This window comes from Carica papaya, chromosome 1 (assembly GCF_054855325.1).
Source record: "Carica papaya isolate Zhongbai chromosome 1, ASM5485532v1, whole genome shotgun sequence".
Classification (NCBI taxonomy): Eukaryota; Viridiplantae; Streptophyta; class Magnoliopsida; order Brassicales; family Caricaceae; genus Carica; species Carica papaya.
Window position 1 is genome coordinate 10,977,773 of NC_142309.1, and position 20,371 is coordinate 10,998,143.

At 35.0% G+C, this 20,371-nt stretch overlaps 1 protein-coding gene across 2 annotated transcripts; it reads left to right on the plus strand.

Annotated features, from left to right (window-relative positions):
* Positions 1–217: 217 nt before the first annotated feature.
* LOC110809412 (flavin mononucleotide hydrolase 1, chloroplatic) lies at positions 218–20,145 on the plus strand. Of its 2 annotated transcripts, none has more exons than XM_088219244.1 (8): positions 218–504; positions 6,015–6,138; positions 11,277–11,328; positions 12,539–12,653; positions 12,856–12,926; positions 13,445–13,532; positions 19,699–19,824; positions 19,970–20,145. In XM_088219244.1, exons 1-8 carry the CDS (start codon positions 278–280, stop codon positions 19,989–19,991), a joined length of 825 nt encoding a protein of 274 aa, XP_088075370.1. In that variant the 5' UTR covers positions 218–277; the 3' UTR covers positions 19,992–20,145. The 2 variants fall into 2 exon arrangements, with proteins under 2 accessions (XP_088075370.1, XP_088075377.1); XM_088219251.1 differs by lacking the exon at positions 6,015–6,138 and adding an exon at positions 7,413–7,488.
* The last annotated feature ends 226 nt before the right edge of the window (positions 20,146–20,371 follow it).

Sequence of the window (20,371 nt, forward strand, 5' to 3'; positions counted from 1 at the left end):
TTTTTATATAAAAATAAATTATAATTTTTATTATTATTTGTACAATATTAATAATTTTTATATTTTTAAAGTTTAAATAAAATATAATAATATAATTATATTAATAATTAAATTATTATATTAATAATATTCTTGATATTAATATATTCTTTAATTGATTCACCAAATTAATGTAAATAATTTAATTTTAAAATTGACCATAAACGATATACTTAAGGAATCTTTTCCTGCGAAGCAATAACCAACCGGAAGCCCAGCTCAGAGACAAGAAATTTGAATGGCTCTGTCGTCAAGACTGCTCGCATTCTCCTTCTACCGACCCAAAATGTTGCTGAACTCTAACAACGGTCACTGCAACTACAAGATCAGTCCCAAGGTTTCGTTCGGTGCCGGCGAACTTTCTTCGAAGAAGAATAACGGTAGAAACCTTCCAATTCTCCTTTTTGACATAATGGACACCGTTGTTCGTGACCCCTTTTACGAGGATGTTCCTGCATTTTTCAGGTGCTTCGTTTTCTTTTATCCATTTTCTCGTTTAAATGATGAGGATATTCGAGAAACTAAAACTGGAGAATATGATATTTCGTTTCACCTTTTTCTTTATTTTGATTCAGTGTTTTCTTCGTTTGACTGGGATTCATTGTATTAAAACATGTCCGGTGAGGAAAACTGGATATAATTGTACTCCAGACCCTGGATTTTTCTTTTATTTATTTTTTTTAATTAAGGGTCATCTTCTTACTTCTTTGGAGGATCTAGAGTACCTTCTTGACGTTTTGATAGCTTTGCAAAATTCTTTTTCTATATGGGTTGCACCCCCTTAGTTCCACGTTAATGTACCACTCCTTATGTTCACAAAAATATTCAAAATAGGGCAGGAGTGGAGAAAGAACCAGAGGAATTATGGTAATATTCGCAATGTTATTTTGTTTTATAAAGACCTATGGCTGTATCAAGGGGATAGGAAAACCATTTTGGTGTCAGAGTCAGGGGTTATGGCATATGGAAGAACTTCCAACAGCAATTGGAGACTTCCATCAGAAGATCGGGCTTGTGACTGAGTGGAGAAGGAGCAATTCACCGCATAGTAGAAAGATCTTGCTGGTCTTCTGAACCTATGTTTGAGCAATTGTCAGCCAGAGTGTAATTCCTTAGTTCCAAAAGAGAGGTGCAGTTTTTCTTGAGTGGCCTACTGGGTATGGTTGCTGTTGAAGTACATTACAGAATCCTCATAATATAATCAATGTGATGAGTTTTGCACGTTTGTATGAGCAGTGCAGAATCCAAGATTGAAGGAATTTTGGGGTGGAGCACAAGGCGACTGTGCAAGGGTGGTCCCCGTTTTGAAAAGATTGAGTACCTGAAAATTGAAGGTGGGTGATCCGAAATTCTATGCTTCAATTGTGATCATTGTTTCATGGTGGGTCATTGTTGCAAGAAACTCTTTTGGTTAGAAATTTTGGATGATCAAGAAGGGTTTTGGACAATGACAAACCGGTGGTGTAGAATGATACAGAGGAGGCTGGAATTTCTATGCATGTCATTTTAGGTATTTAATCATCGTAAGATTGAAGATTACGGGTTTCTAGGAGGGGTTTGTATAGTGATTTTGATTGATCCTGGCAGTACTTATTGTTTTCTTGGATGTGATAGAAGCAAGGCGATTGAATTTCCTAATTGAGGATATGGAAGAATTTAGGATAATGGTCGCTAATAGGCAAGAAGATTCACATGCAATTCGATAATCATGTCTCTTCTCTTTCACTTCTTTGTTTTAGCTGTAACTGAATTTGGAGTATTATTGATGGTTAAGAACGATGGGGGCCATCACATGGGACTTAAACTTGATGAGTATGCAATTTATAGTAGGTGATATTGGACTAGAGTTAGATGGAACCAGGAAGTCTAGATCAGTGAGGGGAATATTTTTTTGCCACTCTTGGCCAATCATTTATCTAAGGGTCCCTCGGGGAGGTAATCCACGCAGTAGATCTTTTTCAAATTAAGTAGAATACAAGGTCATTAAGGAGTTGGAGAGCTAGAAGGATATGGTCTATTTACATTAGGAGGCAGGTCAAATAAATCCAAATAGTCTTTCTAGCATCTCACTTTACTAATCTCTCCTTGTCTGAAAATTCTAAAGATGCAATGGAAGAAAATAATCACTTAGTCATTTAATCAAATTAACAATCACCTCCGTCATGGTAAAACTAAAACTCAAACCTGGGCAAAGGAAATTCCTCGGGGAAGAGGATAGATTATGGAGAAAAATTATTTGTTCAAGATGGGGTGATCCTATGAATGAATGTCTTGCTAGCAGGATTGGCATTCCTCATGGAAGAGGGCTATGGAGGAAAATATTAATGCAGTGGCCTCAGTTTCAACACTGTCTAAAATGGAAATAAGATTAAATTTTGGACGGATATTTGGATTGGTGATGGGAACTGAAGATTTTAATGGAAGCAGAGTTTGAGAGAGATAAAATGAGAGGTTCTTCTCTTCTTTCTTGCTTGATTAAAACAGAGAGGGTGAGGTGCCATTTATAGGCACTCATTGCCCTGATGGTACACCAAAGGTGAGAGTGTGAGAGAAAAACAGAAAAAGGAAAAATAAGCAACAAACGTAACCAATTTCTGGTGGTGGTGGTGGACATTCTACCTGTTCAGAAAGAGTAAATACTAAACTACCCTTATTCTAATATTTTCTACACTCCCCTTCAATTTAGGTTACATATATATATTGAGTAATCCTATATTGAATACAATATTATTAAATTTTCCTGTTGGTAGTGCCTTTGTAAGAATATCAGCAGTCTGAAGATCAGTAGAAACATAGTGTAGGGTAATGGTCTTGTCTTTTATATTCTCTTTAATGAATTGACGATCAATCTCCACATGCTTGGTTCTATCATGATCCACTGGATCTTTGGTCATACTGATGGTTGATTGATTGTCACACCAGAGTTTCATAAGATTAGGAATACAAAAGCTTAGTTCAGATAGAATCTTCTTCAGCCATACATCTTCACATATTCCATGAGTAAGAGATCTCAATTCAACTTCAATACTACTTCTAGATACAACTGACTGTTTCTTACTTCGCTAAGTGACTAGCTTGCCCCACACATATGTACAGTAGCCAGTTGTTGATCTTCTATCAGTCACTGATCTTGCTTAGTCAGCATCAATGAAGATCTCAATGTCTCTGTTTATTGTTTTCTAGAATAACAACCCCTTACCAGGGGTCATCTTTAAGTACCTCAGAATCTGGTAAACGACGCTCATATGTTCTTCAGTTGGTTCAACCATAAATTAACTTACAGTGCTTATAACAAAACTGATATCAGGTCTGGTATGAATAAGATAGATAAGTTTGCCAACAAATCTCTGGTATCTCTCTTTATCAACAGGTTTGCTATCATTTTTTAGACCGATTTTGACATTGGACTCCATCGGTGTTTCTACTGGTTTACAACCAAACATACCTGTTTTTTTTAAAAGATTTAAGACATATTTGCATTGTGAAATAGAGATACCTTTCTTAGATCGAGCTACTTCCATCCCAAGAAAGTATCGAAGTAGCCCAAGATCTTTGATCTAGAATTCTTTGGTTAGAAACTTTTTGAGTTCTAGAATTTCTTCATCATTATTATCTATTAAGATAATGTCATCAATATATACAATTATGATAGATTTCTTCTCCCTGGCACTACTTTGGGCAAAAAGTGTGTGATCAGATTGACACTGAACATATCCCATCTGTTTCACTGCCTTTGAGAATCTCTCAAATCATGTCTTTGGAGACTGTTTAAGACTGTAGAGAGCATTTTTGAATCTGCATACCTTGTTAGATCTGATGCTAAGTCCAGGAGGGATTTCCATGTAAACTTCTTCTTCTAGATCTCCATTGAGGAAAACATTCTTTACATCCAGTTGATGAAGAGGCCAATCAAAGTTTGAGGCCAAGGAGAATAGAACCCGTATTGTGTTATGTTTAATAATTAGGGCAAAAGTTTCCTGATAATCAAATCCCATACGACTAAGTGAAACCTTTGGCAACAAGGCGATCTTTATGATGACTCACAGTTCCATTAGGATTATACTTTGTAGTGAAGATCCATTTGCATCCTACAAGCCTTTTCCCTGAATGTAGATCAGATAGTTCTCATGTCTCATTCTTCTCAAGCGTTGTGATTTCTTCTTGGATTACGGCTTTCCATTTTGGGAACTTAAGTGTCTCGTGAACAGTTTTTGGGACAATGTTGTTATCGAGTTTTTTGGGACAATGTTGTTGTAGTCATTCTGGTTACTTTACATGTGCAATAAGCAAATTCATGTTTCACATTGATATTTTGAGTGCTTTTGAAGTTTGTCACTGACCAAGGCTCATAATAATAGATAAAATATGTATTGTATCAACTTTTTTTTTTTAAATAAAAGTTAATTACATTCAAAAGCTCCAAAAGGATGTATCCCGTATATAATGATTTCAAATCTATCAAAACATTTATAAGGTTTCCATGGTCCTTGCTAGAATAAAATGAGTCACTTCTTAACAAAAAGCTTAAGGTATAGAACTAAGAATCCCAAACTAAAATTCAATGCTCTCAAAAGCCCCTCTATTTCTCTCTTTCTATATCGCTTAAAAGATAGTTAGTGGGATAAGTCTTAATCAATTATCCTCATGAATTCCTCTCCAATTATATAAGTCCTCTTTCATTGATCTAGTTATCATTCAATTCAACCCAAAATATTGTGAGCCAAATTCCACAACCGGTATGCACATGGACACTGCAAAAGGATATGATTATGAGACTTAGTTTCTCTCTTGCACATATAGCAACTATTCAGTAGAATTTCCCCCCTCCTTATAAGCTCATACAGAGTTAGAATGCATTTCCTGACAACCTTCCAAGTGAAGAAGGTTATCCTTGGGGTTGCATCAACTTAGATGACTCTTGATATACTTTTGGGAGAGAATACTTAACTTAATCCAGAAGTTAAAGTTCAATAGTCAAATGCGGAAGGTTTGTAAGCATGTAATCAATGTCCACAAGCCACTGTTCAAGCCCTTTATTGGTTGATGATATAATACTAGAATGACATTCATTTTCTGTTCCATCAAGCTAATTAGAAGATTTAACTTGCATTTTAAACCAAATGATTTGAGTGCATGAGCTAACATTAACTCGCTTGGCCAAATAATCAATCTGCGCAAAAGGTGAATATGGGTGTGAATTCGACCACATTAACCTTAGAAGGGAAAAGATATGCCAAAAACCTTATGAATGGAGGTGGTTGAATCCGAGTAGTTGAACTTGATTAAGTCAAACAGATTTGAATTGGTCAACAGAAGGTACCAAAATTATGAAACACATGCACAATGGTTGGCGTGTGGGAATCACACGTAAGTTTTTGGTGGTCTTCCAATGTTGATCTTTCATTTCATTGGACGCCTTGGTTCAGGCTGGTATCATTGTCACTCGCCACGGCAGGAAGGAGATCTATTTATTGAAGAGGTGGTCGAATGATTTTCTGGCGACGGAGGTGGATTCCAATGACAGTAGACACTGAGGTTGGTGGAGGCATTGTTCAGACCCTTCTGATGCTGATGGACTTAGCATTGGTGCCCACCTCCTTGTGGTGGCTAGAGAACGCTTTGCAGTCAAATGGTTTATGTCGTTGTCTCTTGTTCATTTACTGTTCTGTTTTAGTTTATGTTTTAGTATTTGTTAGGTTACTGTTTTTGGTAAGTTGTGAAGTTTGGACAAAAATTATGGTAACAAGTTAAGATATGATATTAATTGATGTAGGATAAAGAGAACTTGAACACAGTTCTTGGAGATGTATATTATGAGCCAAAAGTTGGAGAACTCAAATCTCAACAATTAAATCAGCAACTCAATGTTTATACAATAATCATATAACTGTATCAACAATCAAACATAAGTTACAATAATTTGGTACCAACAAATCTCTTTCTTTTTGCATAAATTTCTTTTCTTTTTTTGATAGAAGAAGAACCATTATCAAGGAAGAGATGGAAGGAATTACAGAAGTGGAGAATAAGACATTCTCCTCAATACAAAAACAATCACAAAATCTACTTCAACAATCAAACATAAGTTACAATAATTTGGTACCAACAGATCTCTTTCTTTTTGCATAAATTTCTTTTCTTTTTTTGATAAAAGAAGAACCATTATTAAGGAAGAGTTGGAAGGAATTATAGAAGTGGAGAATAAGACATCCTCAATACAAAAACAAACATAAAAAGCTACATCAACAATCAAACATAAGTTACAATAATTTGGTACCAACAAATCTCTTTCTTTTTGCATAAATTTCTTTTCTTTTTTTGATAAAAGAAGAACCATTATTAAGGAAGAGATGGAAGGAATTACAGAAGTGGAGAATAAGATATCCTCCTCAATACAAAAACGAACATAAAAAGCTACATCAACAATCAAACATAAGTTACAATAATTTGGTACCAACAAATCTCTATCTTTTTGCATAAATTTCTTTTCTTTTTTTGATAAAAGAAGAACCATTATTAAGAAAGAGATGGAAGGAATTACAGAATTGGAGAATAAAACATCCTCAATACAAAAACAAACATAAAAAGCTACATCAACAACCAAACATAAGTTACAATAATTTGGTACCAACAAATCTCTTTCTTTTTGCATAAATGTTTTTTTCTTTTTTTGATAAAAGAAGAACCATTATTAAGGAAGAGATGGAAGGAATTACAGAGTGGAGAATAAGACATCATCCTCAATAGAAAAACAAACATAAAAATCTCAAAATAACTGCCCAAATATCCAATTCTCTATTCGTTTCTTTCTTCTTTGGGTCAGGTAGTATTGCACATTTTCTGCTCTTAAATGTTAAAATCATTTTTATTTGGAGAAAAAATGTTAAAATCATATATTATAGTCTTAGAGGCAAAAGGCAAAATTTATGAGGAAAAAGAAACATCAAATTTGTGAAAGGATAAAATATCCTCCGCTGGAAATCAGAAGGTACAGAGATCATAGCAAAATGCATTAAGACATAATAGAAACCAATCTCTTACAAAGTTAAGTTGTAAATAACTTTGATTATGAGATCAATGTTTACAAACTTATAAGAGGCGTAATGTTCTTTTTGTGATTGGATATTCCTTTTGTTTGTCTAGGAGAGAGACATTGTCTTTGACTTAGATTCTTCTGGAACTTGCATTTCCAAGCCTTATCTTGTGATGGAGATATATTTATATCCAGCAAAATAAATCCTTGACACAATTATTCCCATCTTTATTTTATCATGGATTCTACTTGTAAATATATCTTCACCATAATTCTGGCACATTCTTGAATATAATATTTCTTATTTTTTAAAATGATCAAATCAAGTTTTTATGCTCAGAATGCCAATGAAGGACCTGCTCGAATGCAAGCATCCAACTGCATGGATCGAGTTTGAAAAGGGCATGATTGATGAGGTACACAAAAAGCAGACATGGAAAAGTTACACTTTCTATGTCTTTCTTGTGTAAAATCTCCACACAGTAACATAGTTAAGTGTTCTCTTTGAACATTTAATATTAAAATGTAAACCTTAAAGTTTTACTTTTCCACTGCATTTTAAGTGCTGTGGAATTTCAAAAGCCATAATAGAAGTTGCTTGGCCTTTTTGGGGGTGTTTAGATTTGCAGACCTGCTTTTGGGTTGTTTTTCTCTTTTTACTTGAGGGGTTGTGTGAAGAGAGCATAATGCCATGAAGTTGCAGGAATTGTAGCCTCTTTGTAATTCTCAATTTCAAACCCATAATAAGATCCTAAAGTAGTAATGACAAAGACATCTTTTGACTTATAAAGCTTAGGCCCACTCTCTATTTGAAAAGGAAAAAAGCTTAGACCCACTCTCAAATCAAGTTCTGTATAACTTCCTCAAAGGGAGGAACAAACAGACGGACTTAATTGCATTATTCAAATGTACCTTTGATGCTTCAACATTGACTGCCCTTAGCATTTGAGGATTGCTCTCTTGGACCAAATAGTGTTAAGTTACAAGCTCTTATGCTCATTTACAAACAGTTCTATTTGACATCCATTTGAAGTAGTTTTCGCTTTCCATCACGTCTATTTCTTATTATCCTGGTATTGCGAAACTGGAAGCTGTGGATTGTAAATTCAAAACTTAGGATCAGATCCTCCAAGAGTTTTGATCTCCCCTGCTTCATCTTCCCTGGTATTGCAAAACTGGAAGCTGTGGATTGTAAGCTCAAAACTTAGGATCAGATCCTCCAAGAGTTTTGATCTCCCCTGCTCCATGCTCAATCATCCATGAAAAATGCTGGAGGACACCAAGCACAGGGGAAGGTCCAATTGAGGTTGGTGAGTTGGTTTTTCTTTGTTTTCACCCTTATCAACAACATTATTTGTGTCATCTAAAAATCTGTCTTTATGGACATTTCCTGTTGGAGCAAAAATGGGTTAGGTGGCTTACAAGTTGACCTTGCTAGTGAAATAAAGGATACATCCAGTGTTTCATGTTTCCTGCCTTAAAAACTTTTATGGTACTGAAGCAGCTCAGGCTGCTATGGCCCCTCATGTTTAGGTGGAGCTACTGGCTATTCCTCAAGCTGTGCTTCATTCTCAACTGCATGTTGACTGCCAGAAAATTTTGGTTCAGGCTCTCCTTAGTGGAAGCTTCTTGGAAAGATATGGTGACTGTGCAGGAATATTCATTAGCCTTAATGTTTGAGAACAAACAGTTTGTCAAGGACCGGCAGTAATGCTAGGGTCAGAACTGAAAACACTAATCAATTTATTGGCATAATATATGTACGAAAGTTCGCTGGCAAGAAGTGGAAAATTCCTACTGCGGCATGAAGTCTACTTTGATTCTGTCTTTAGGTTCAGATGTATTTTTTTCTTAAATGTAAACGGTAAAATGTATCAAAGAATGAAAGGTAACAAGGGAGTACCACTCATGTACAAGATATTTACAAGTTAGTTAATGTATCAACTATATATCCAAAATCCTCCAACTTATAAATGTCATGTCCCAGTAAAATAGACTCAAAATAATGAAACCATCTATCCTTTAATTTATGAATTTCATTTTCCATTCTTTCAAAAACTCTACTATTTTTTTCTTTCTAAATGACTCAAAATACAGTCAAATGAATGAGTTTAGCAAATGTTTTTTTTTTTTACATAAGCTTCCCCAAGCCCAAATCTCATTCTTGACCAACCCCGCAATGATCCAGGAAATCTCAACCAAACCATACACCATAGACCACAAAGTATGGACCACCAGGCACCAAAGCAGTAAGTGGTTGCAAGTTGCCGTTGTCTTCTTGCACAAAGAAGATCTATTCACCCAGACTCTATCTCTCCTCATCAGTTTATCAATAAATGGTTAAAATACATTCTCAACCTGCTTTTCATGGAAAAAAGCAATTCTATGTATACTTGTTTTCCAAACTTGTTTGGCCGAGAAAAGCTGCCCCCCTCCAATTCCTCTCTAGTTGTCAAATAGTTATACAAAGATCTCACCGTGAAAGAGCCATTCTTATTCAATTTTTACACAAGCTGGTCACCACACGGATTCAGTTGAACATTGGCCAGGAGTAGTAGTAATGCTTCATATTCCTCCACTTCCCAGTCATTCAGATTTCTAGTCGCATTAACCAACCACTCCCTACTGGAAAATCACCCCCAACCACTTCCATCACCATCATATTCTTCAACTGAGCAATGGTGTATATCTGTGGGAATTGGTCCTTTGGGCACCCCCTTCCCAACCAATTATCATGCCAAAAAAGAACCTTATCCCCTCTACCCACCTTCCAGGATACACAATCATGAAAAAGCTGCCTCCTTGCCCAAATACTCTGCCAAAATTATTAAGTGTAATTTTAATATATAAATTAAAAGAAACTTTCAGAAGTAGTGTTTGGATTATATTACAAAACTTTTATTCTGTTAGGTGTTAGCTAGGAAACAATCTGATACTTGTAACTAAAGGTTGGTTAGCTCAGCCTCTTCTATGTCTGTAGCTCTTTGAATTTCAATAAAGTATCTGAACTATTATTGACTTTGTTGAGAGCAATCTTTAAGAGGTCATGGGTTCCCTCAAACCATAACTATCACCATAGGGAGGCAAGGTGTGCCAATTAAATAAACAAGTTTTTTTGTTAGGAGACTTTGTGCTTAACTGTCCCGTGACATGATCGCAAAACCAGAGTTATAACAGTTTATTCTCCCTTTTATACTCTCTTAACATGATAGAAAGCACCATAACTTGAATAGTCTTGTCATAATTCAAAGAGAAAATGTAGGCAAGTGTTGAATTCAGTGAACTGTGTGGTTATGAAGCAACAATGATGAGAAATATTGACACTGATTTGTCGCTATTCTAGGAAGCTAGAATTATGGTGGAAAGCTTACTATCATTGAGAAGAAGTCCCTTGAACGGACATGGTTAGAGGTAATGAATATGTGGAAAGGAGAGAAGCAAATGTTCTTCATAAAAGAACAGGGGCATCCGAGGAGTAAGAGATGGTACAGAGGAGTATGGGAAAGGGAAGTAGGAGGATAGCTATTTAAGCTTATTTTCCTCAATATGAAGGGCTTTCTTGTGATGTGCTTGCTTTCCTGCAAATACTAATAATTGTACCTGGCAAACATACAGTTGGAAAGAAAAAGGACAACCAAGAAAAAAGGAGAGAAATTTCTTGGGTCCTTATGAATGTATTAACTGAGTGGAAGATCCAGCAATCTGAATACAAACATATAAATGCCTTTAAACTCATGAAAAAGATATTGCACTTATGCTCGTCCCTTCTTGAAGTAAGCGATGTGCTATATTAATTCAGTTCTTGGAGATGCAGATCCTTTTTGTTTTAAGAATTGTAGGGTTTAAGATAAAGAGACATTATTTCTGTTTCTCCTGGTAGAACATTTAGTAGGAGGTTTCCAAAGGCATTACAGGGTGGGTTTTAATCAGGATCTCATGTTAGTTAGTGGCAGCTTGAAAAGATGTTTCTTTCTTGATCTTTAAAAGACAAAAAAAGGTATTTTTGTTTCTCATGCAATATTAAGGAATATAAAACACACCTTTCCCAAGGGAACTAAGATGCAATCTATGAAATAAGGTGCTAATTTTTAGTGTCTCCATGGCTTTTTCTTGATCTTTCCAACTTGCTTTGAGATTCTCTAATTTTTTTAAAGCTTTCATTTTTTGAATTAAAATTTTCTCATCATGCTTTATTTCTTCTCAGGCGGAGCTAGGCAGGAAATTCTTTAAAGATGGAAAATCTTTTGATTTGGAAGGTTTTGAGAACTTCATTTAAGAGCTTTTGTTGGATTATGTTAATGCTAGCAAAGTGTGTTAAATTCAATGTAAACATGTCATTTAAGATTCTAACTGGATTTTCTTATTAGTAGCGATTGCTCCATTTATTCTTTTACATATAGATTCTAATTATCCATTTACAAACTTTTGTAGTTGTTAATACTAAAATATGTTGATTCCAGTTCTAATTATGAGAAGAACAGTAATGCCTTTCTGGGATGTTTGCAACTGTAAATTCCTTGCAACATGTCTCTCGCTTACAACTAGTAGTTTACCTAAATGTATTTTTTCTTTCTTTAGGACGAGGACAATGTTGTTTGTTGAGTTCAGATTTAAATGCTCTATTTCAAAATGCACTGTACAAATCTTATGTTCGGTAGTGCTTGACAACCACATGTGCCGTGTGCTAAATATGTAACAAGAGAAATTGGCACGTTAACGTGTGTTGATTGGTTACCTATAACTTTATTTTTTTTGCTAAATCTTATGCATTTTTTGTACTTGGAATGTGGCAAAATGCCCTTCCGCTGGAGCCCTGCAATGTGGCAAAATGCCTTGAGCAAATTCAATGTCTGTTTCTTTAGGGCGACCTAGAGCAGAACAGGAGTTTCAATTTCGTGAATTGGACTTTTGTGTCATGTTCACACATTGAATAGTTGAAGTCTTGAAAATCTTCTATCCAATTTAATTCTTAGGATCAATCAATATTGTTGTACGCCAGCAAAAGTGCAGCATAATATTATAGTTGTTGGAATATAAATAATAAAGTTGAGCTATTTTTTCTACTTTAATTTTTTTGGATATTCGATTACACAATCTATTATTTAGTATCATATAACACTAAAATCCTGGCTTCTGATGTTGATAGTCTTGATTTCTCACTGTTATTCACTTGTTTATTATTTACCATAGTTGGGCCTTCACTTAAAGCCTGTTAAGAAGTTTTTGGATCGTGCATTAATTTGAGTTTGTATTTGTTTAAACTTAGTGTCCTGCTTGCAGATGGTGGAGCATGTCCTAATATAAATAATAAGCTTGGATAATTTCCTATAAACTTCAACTTTGAAGATACTATGTTATTCAATTAGTTATATAATAATTATATCCTTGTTATGAATTATTTTTTTCTAAATGTTGACTACGATTTAAATATCTCATACATGCTTTCATTCATTTATATGTTTGCAGGCCTCAAAAATTGTATGATAAGAGGATATTCTTTCTTGGAAGGAATGGAACAACTACTTCAGGATCTAAAACAAAATAACCTCGAGATGCATGCTTTTACTAACTATCCCATCTGGTAGGATGAAACTGATTTTTCAAATCTCCTTCTCGGTTTTCTTTCTAATAAATGAAAAATGTTATTCACAAGGCAGTAATTGGGTGCCATTTCCTTATATGGTATCCCTGATTATCCTTATACCTATTATTACAAGAAAGGAATCAGTGATGATCCTTATACAGTAAAATCGTTCATGAATTTCAGAAACTGCTTTTTGTAGGTACCAATTGATTGAGGACAAATTAAAAATTTCAACTTATTTATCTTGGACATTTTGTTCGTGTATAATAGGTATGTTTAAACAGCTGAGGTTGCATACTCTCTTTATCTAGCCTCATTGATGTTGTGGCTGTGCATATTTTCTAAGAGTGTAATTGTTTCTGAGTCAATATGTAGGATAAAATGTTTGTGTCTTTAAATTTCTTTGAAAAGAAAGAGTAAATATATCAAGAGCAGCAAGAGGTGCAAGCCTGTATATAAAAGTATTTACATCTTAATCAAAATATTTATAATATCCTCTAGATCCTCGTGAGTATAAAACAGGTGATCTTAATAAAAAAACCTAGAATTTAGAACCATAAATCCTTAAAGCTATCTAAAATATACTATATACCCTAAAAAATTCTCCTATTTTTTTCTTTCCAAATTACTGCCAAGGGGATAAGCCCTAAAGTCTTGTCAGTTTTTCTTATCTCTACAAATGCTTTTGCAGGCCTAGGGTTCTTCTTTCACTGATCTGGCCATCATCTAGTTCACGTGCAGCAGAATTTAAAACTTCTTCACACAAGTTCTGTATTTTCATTTTTCAGGAAAAAGGAAGCCTGATCCTGATTGCTATCTTGAAGTACTGAAACATCTTAATGTTCATCCTGCAAGCTGCATATTTATTGATGACAGGTTATATGCATATATCCTTATTCCTCTCATCTCAAGTCTTAACCCCTCCCCAAGTATGATATTTATTACATTGGGAGCATGATTTTCTTTATTTACTAGTTTGTCAGTGGTCTATACTCTGTTTTTTGAGGGGATCGTCTATCCTTGTTGTTCTTTCAATTTCTACTTCTTCGTTTTTCCTTTTTCTTGATAGTTATTATTATTATGCTGGAAGCTGTAATGAGTGTTGATCTGTCAGTTCATAGTGCTAGTTATCATATGTATCAGCAGAGGAAGAAGAGGACAAAGAAAGAACTAAGTAGTTTGTTTATCTGTTATGTCTTCCTCTTTTTCTATGTTCTGTATTGTCAAGAGTTAGTGTATTTTGTTGTCTTTTTGCCTCATCTTGAGTTGGCAGTCTATAGGATTTGAACAAGTATATAACTGCTATCTAGGATAAGGCAGTTACTATAAAATATTTATTCAGTCTATTGTAAGCGTTCACCGGAGTCAGTGAAATGGTTGTGATGTTGTAGCCACGAAATTTACCCATCACAATAGTCCATAGAAGGCCATTTCATGTTTGCTTGACATTTATAAGTCTCTTGCCAGGTATAAAGTGGGGATTGTTCAGTTCTTTTGCCTTTCCAAATGGTTTTCTAGTTTGGAACTCATTTTTTCCGTGGTTTGAATAATAGAGAAACAGATAAAACTCATTATCATGTTAAGCTTACTGCAATCATTTTAACCTTCCCAACAGTCTTATTGCAAGATATGGACGCTTGACTTAACGGGTACATATACCTGTAAATTGTTCTTTGATCAAATAACAAAGAACCCTAATTTTTACCAAAGTACTTTTATTAAGGCTTTTTGGCAAGTCAAGGTTCCCTTGAAGGTGAAAGTTTTTATGTGGGCTGCAATTCTCAACCGTCTAAACACCAATGAGTTGCTGTAAATTCGTAGGGTTAGCCGAGTTTTGTCTCCTGACATGTGTATTATGTGCTATAAGAGAGGGGAAACACATATTCATCTCTTTCTACATTTTTGAAATGGCGTGGAAGCTGTGTCAGGTGCCTTGACACTTAAACCTAGTATGGGTTACTCCATCTTCTTTGGATTGTTTCATCAGTACTAATATTTGTGGTTTCGAGGTTAAAAGTAAAGGCCAGACCACTGTGGTCAGGAACTCTATTTGCTAGTCTTTGAACTATCTAGATCGGGAGGAATTGGTGGATTTTTGACAATCTTTTGGAGGATAATTTTATTTGGGAGAAGATGACCTATCTGACTTCCCTAAGGGCCATGGTTCAAGGGCAATTGTTATGTTCTTAAGACCAGGATCTTGTCACCGGGCAATTCACCGGATAATCTGATTCTGAATCTTGCTTCTTTTCCTTGTTATGATTTCTTGAGCGATTTATTGTGAATTATTTTCAAACTCATCAAAGAGAGCTTGGCACCTTGGACCTTGTTAGAGAGAGCTCCGATCTTTATATTGTAATTATTTCTTTATTAATTTTACTTATTTCTTTATTAATTTTAGAGCCTTTTAAATAGAATTAGATGCATTACATTATAGGAAACTTTTATTATTTAGGTTTCTCATAGCAAAAATAAAGAAGATTCTTAATTAGGATCAAAGTCTCCAAAATAAAAATTAAATTTTTAAATAAGATATAAATTTTTCTAGCTAAAATATATCTTTCTAGAATAGGAAAAATCTTAACCATATAATAAAAATTAATTGCTAAATAAGAGATAAGTTTTCCTAACTAATAAATAAGTTTCCAAAATAAGATAAACATAAACCATATCAGCTCCTTATTTGCCTTTTCTGTAAAAAGAATGGCCCACAAAAGAGTCTATAACAGTAATATTCTGACATCTCCCTCACTGTCCTTCATAGGAACTAGGATGCTATAGTCACATGATCTTTTAGCTCTTCAATGCTTCTTTTTCTTTTTGTTATTCTTGTATTGGTTTTCTTTTTGGCTTCAGCTAGATAATTTATCTATTGATTCTCTTTGTAATGCTTTTCCTACTATGTTAATGTTATCTTTTTTCTATTAAAAAACAAATAAATTCTGTTTTGCTGTAATGAAAAGAATTAGAGAAGAATTTAGAAAAAAATTGTTGTGGTCACTACTGACAGATCTTGTTATGGGTCTATGAACAAAAAAATCAATAGGAAGAGAATACTTTTTTTTAGATTTTTCTACCTTTTCCTATTTTAGATTAGAATTAAATGCTCATTGGGAGAGAGAACCCTTTGATTTTGAAAGGAAGTAAGTATTCCACTTAGTAATTTTCTTCATACAAATTTGTCTCAATAAGATAATCTTATTTTGACAATTACAGCAGCAGTTATTTCTGAAACAAAATTTCCAGAATTGCCATAACTAGCCCTCTTGTCTTTATCAAGGCTTATTCTCCCATATTACAATCCCATCCTACAACTACTCAGACATGCTATATATTTTAAGACAAAATATTTTGTGCACATTATAGCATACCATTGTTAGTACCTAATTACACATAATTTATTTTTTATTTCTTTTTTGATGCACCCTTTAGAAAGAAACCATTTCGTTGTTCTCTAACATCACTTCCACACTAGAAATGAAGCTTGTCCTCAAGCACAAAGTAGGGATTATGAAAAGCCATTTGATCAACAAGTTCACAAGAAGCATCTGCTGATAAAAGACCCTCCTAATGGATAAGTACCTCATGCTGTCCCTTGTTGTAACGGGAATTTACTGGAGCTTGTAGATAAGGAAAAGGGATACTTTGATGGAGAGGAGGAAGAGTGGGAGGGACACCTTGCTGTCCATGATAAGGTTTGAGGAGACATGAAAAACTGGATGTAGCTTGGAAGTTGATGGTAGCTCCATTTTAAGTGCAACGTCCTCAATGAACTGGATTATTATAAAAGGCCCATAAAACTGGGGAGATAACTTCTGGACCCTTTTTGCCTAGAGAAGTTTGGCAATATGGTTGCAATTTCAAAAGTACCAAGTCACCTACATTAAAGATGACCTCCCGTGATGAGCATCATAGATTTGTTTCACGGCTGCTGAGCTTGCACGAACCTGCTTTGCAATCCATATAATACTTGATAAAGGTTCAGTAATTCACGATCCACGGCTTCCATCTTAGATAACCTAGGGCAATAAGAGAGAAGTTGAGGAACTGGTCGGCCATAGACTACCTTAAAGGGTATAGCCTTCAATGAGTGAACCCAATGTTATAAGCGAATTCAGCCCAAAAGACCCATTGATTCCAGCTTGTAGGATGGTATCCTGTGAAGCAATGGAGGTACGTTTCAAGGGTTCGATTAACCACTGTAGTTTGACCATCGGGTTGAAGATGGTACTCTGAACTAAATGAGATAGAGGAAGGAAATAAGCATACTTGGAAAACGATTTACCACCACCAATAACACATTTTTGCCATGCGAAATGGGAAGCACCTTCACAAAATCTGTAGATATATCGGACCAACTTGATTAGGAGCAGGTCAAGACTGCAAAAAACTAGCAGGTTTAGGTGTTCAACTTTTTTACATTGACAAGTCACACAAGAATGCACTAGACTTTATTCCCTTCCACACAAAAAAAAATTCATAGTGAGCTTTCGGATGGTTTTTGGTATTCTTCACGAAACTAAGTATGAATTGCACCCACAAATAATTCACAGAAAGAGGATTCTGGAAAAAGGAAAATTATCTTTTTGTAAAAGATTAACCCATTACTCACTTTCCAATGGTCATCTAATACCTTGCAATGAAACATTTTTTTTTCCACCTTTCATGAGTACCATCAAAGTAGTCAAGAGAAAAGATGGCTAAGAAATTACTGGTAGACTCAAATTGCCTAGAGAGAGCATCTGCCACTAAATTCTTCCTACTAGCATGATACTCCACCACAGGATTAAAATCCAATCACTTACTGATCCAATGTTGTTCAGGAGAATTTAAAACTTGCTGTTTCAATAGAAATTTGAGGACGTAGTTACCTGTTTTGATGCAAAACTGCTGTCTGCATAGATAGGGATGCCATATTTAATAAAAACTTGTTAATGCCTTGACTTATTTCCTTTTTAATGCACTGATTTACTTTTTCTTTAATAACTTGATTTACTTTCATATTTAACAAAACCTTGTATATGTAGGACCTTGGTATTCCACAAAATATGCACTCAATCATTCTTAACAAGTTTCTCTGATTGCATCCTAAACCTCTTTAGCAGTGGGTGGGAACATTCATGTGTTGATCATCATGCTATTGAATTCTCGAGTCAAGCGATTATTGTTGAGTCGTCTTTATCCCATGCGTCAAGTTGTAGGTCTCCCGATTTTGGCCCAATCCCAAAGTATGGCTGAGTTTACCTTTTCATTTGAGGATAGCACAAATTAGTTGTGACCAGGTTAGGTATTTTTTCCCATTCAGGCGATTGGTGGCCTGATTCACTAGAATTCTCCAGTTAATTCTTGCGTTTCTGGATTAGCACCAATGACTTGTGATGTGACTTCTAACATGGTGCAAAAAATGCAAGTAACGAAGGCCAGTTCGACTAGACAGCAAGGGGCAGCACGTGCAGCAGCTGAAGGAACACCCACTGCTGGTGGTTGGAGCATGGAATACATGCGCGACTGCTGGAGCAGAGAGTGACTCACGAGCAACCAAGTGTATGCGCATGGCCAGTTGCATTGCTGGGTGCTTGCACGTGGCAAAGTTGCCCAGTCTGGCTGGGGGCATGCACAGTTGGTCACCTTGTTGAAGGGCTGGCCACGCAGCTGGCAGCTAGTATGGGGCAAGTAGACTGGATATGCTGCGGCTGCTGTGTCAGTTGGCTGGTGTTGCGTGGTAGTTGGCCCTGCACCTAGTTGTTTTCCGACCATGGAGGACAATGGTGATGGTGGCTGTTGTAGTGACCGACTGGGAAGGCTGGTCCCTTTTGGGTTTTTCTTATTTCGATAAAAAAAGCCAACTGGAATATGTAAAAGAAATAGAGTTTTTTAACCTAAAATTCTGATATTATGTCGAGAATGATGTGTTGTGTTTTTATTAAATAATATTACCTTATGTATATAAGTTCTAGAGAATAATGTGTAGTTTACCACCAACCTAATTCAATCCCAATTAATTACATATAATGTACATTCTCTAACAGGGAGGTCATCCATAACAGTTGCCTGTGATACCAAAAGATTAATGATATTATTGACTTGTTAAGAAGGAACCAAAAGATCTCTTAAGAGTTGAGCTCTTAAGAAACCTCTTCTAGATGCTTCTCTCATTCTTTTCGTTACTGCAAAAGAGAATTTATTCTTACAATAAATTGAATTACTGTTTTATAGTAACTGCCTTATTCTAGATAATAATTATATGCTAGTTCAAATCATATTAACTTCCAATTGAAAAGGTAGCAAATAGTCAAGAAAATAAACTACTGTTTTACAACACAGAACATGGAAACACAGAGGCATAGCATAAAATGTAACTACATAAAACAGATACACAAACTGCTCTAGTTTCTTTTATGTATTTGTCATCCTTTGCTGAAACATCTGAGTAAAAGTACTATGAACTGACTGATCAATGCTCATAACAGAAACATGCCCAAGTTGAAATCTCTCTTCTTGCACTGTTCAAGGTGATCACTGAAGTTATAAAGTGTTCACTGGTCTAATTGCATGGGAGTTTAAGAAATAGGAAAATAATGATTGATTGGTAGGGCAACATTATCTGAACATCAGTACAGCTGGCTTACCTTTTCATCTGGATTCTTAGTCTTGAGATAATCTTTATCTATTGGGAGCATGTCATGATAAAATCATTTTTTATATGAGCTTATAGCCAGATTCATATGGGGCACAAAATGCTGATGCAAACTAACATATTAAATGAAGTCCCAAATTTGGGTCACAAGAATCATGGTTTTAATTGGTTTCTCAACTCATCAAATTTGAACTGATTTATGCTAGTCAATGATTCTGGCGTCAATCTTGTTCAAGTGGCTTAGCACTCATGTTGCAGTTGTGACAAGAACACATGCTAATTAGATGACAAACACATGTGTGGGTACATGCAGAAGGAGCAGTTTGAAAGTGAGAGTGGGTGTGAAAATATAACTAAGACGTTTCTATGCATAAATATCTGATTTATAGCATGAACTGACTCCAGGTTGAGAAATGTGGAAGCTGCAGTAGAAGCTGGCATTGTCGGCTTGCATTTCAAGAATGCAAATTTGCTTCGGCAGGATCTCTTGCAATTGGGAATTGACATTTCTGCACATGAAAATCAAGAATTGTGAGTTCTTTCCCAGACTGTATTCCTATTCATATAGTGAACTCATTTTTTTTTTTCCAGTGGCTCTTAATTTGTTAATTTTTGTTGGTGCCATTGGTTTAGTTTGTTGATGAATAGTGATGCTTCCTTCTGAATTATTTGGCAGCAAACCAATCTTTGGATTGTAGCATTATGGCTCTAGTTCTTGAAACATGTATATGATAATTTAACTGCATAAATTTTGGTGGGAACCTTCTGGGTATACAAATCCCAGGAGATGACATGATTATGGGGTGTGTATTTCAATACATTTAATAAATCTTTAATATATTCAAGGAAAAAGTTAGTATACAACATATAAATATATTACTACTAAATTGATTATTTATTTATGCATTAGAAAAAATTACTAAAAATAATAGGTAGTTATTATAATTAAAGTGGTAATTTACTATGTATTTGAAAGTGACAAAATATACTAGCATATATAGAGATAAATTTATTATACAGCTTATATGATTAAGTGATTTTCGATCCATATATTACATTATGCTTATGCTGCTGCTAA

Excerpts from the sequence above, each read along its gene's own strand:
- LOC110809412 (XM_088219244.1), top strand. The coding sequence starts at position 278 with ATGGCTCTGTCGTCAAGACTGCTCGCATTCTCCTTCTACCGACCCAAA. Across the intron at positions 6,139-11,276 it reads ACATAAGTTACAATAATTTG|GCGGAGCTAGGCAGGAAATT; the intron begins GTACCAACAGAT and ends ATTTCTTCTCAG. Across the intron at positions 12,654-12,855 it reads TTTACTAACTATCCCATCTG|GTACCAATTGATTGAGGACA; the intron begins GTAGGATGAAAC and ends TGCTTTTTGTAG.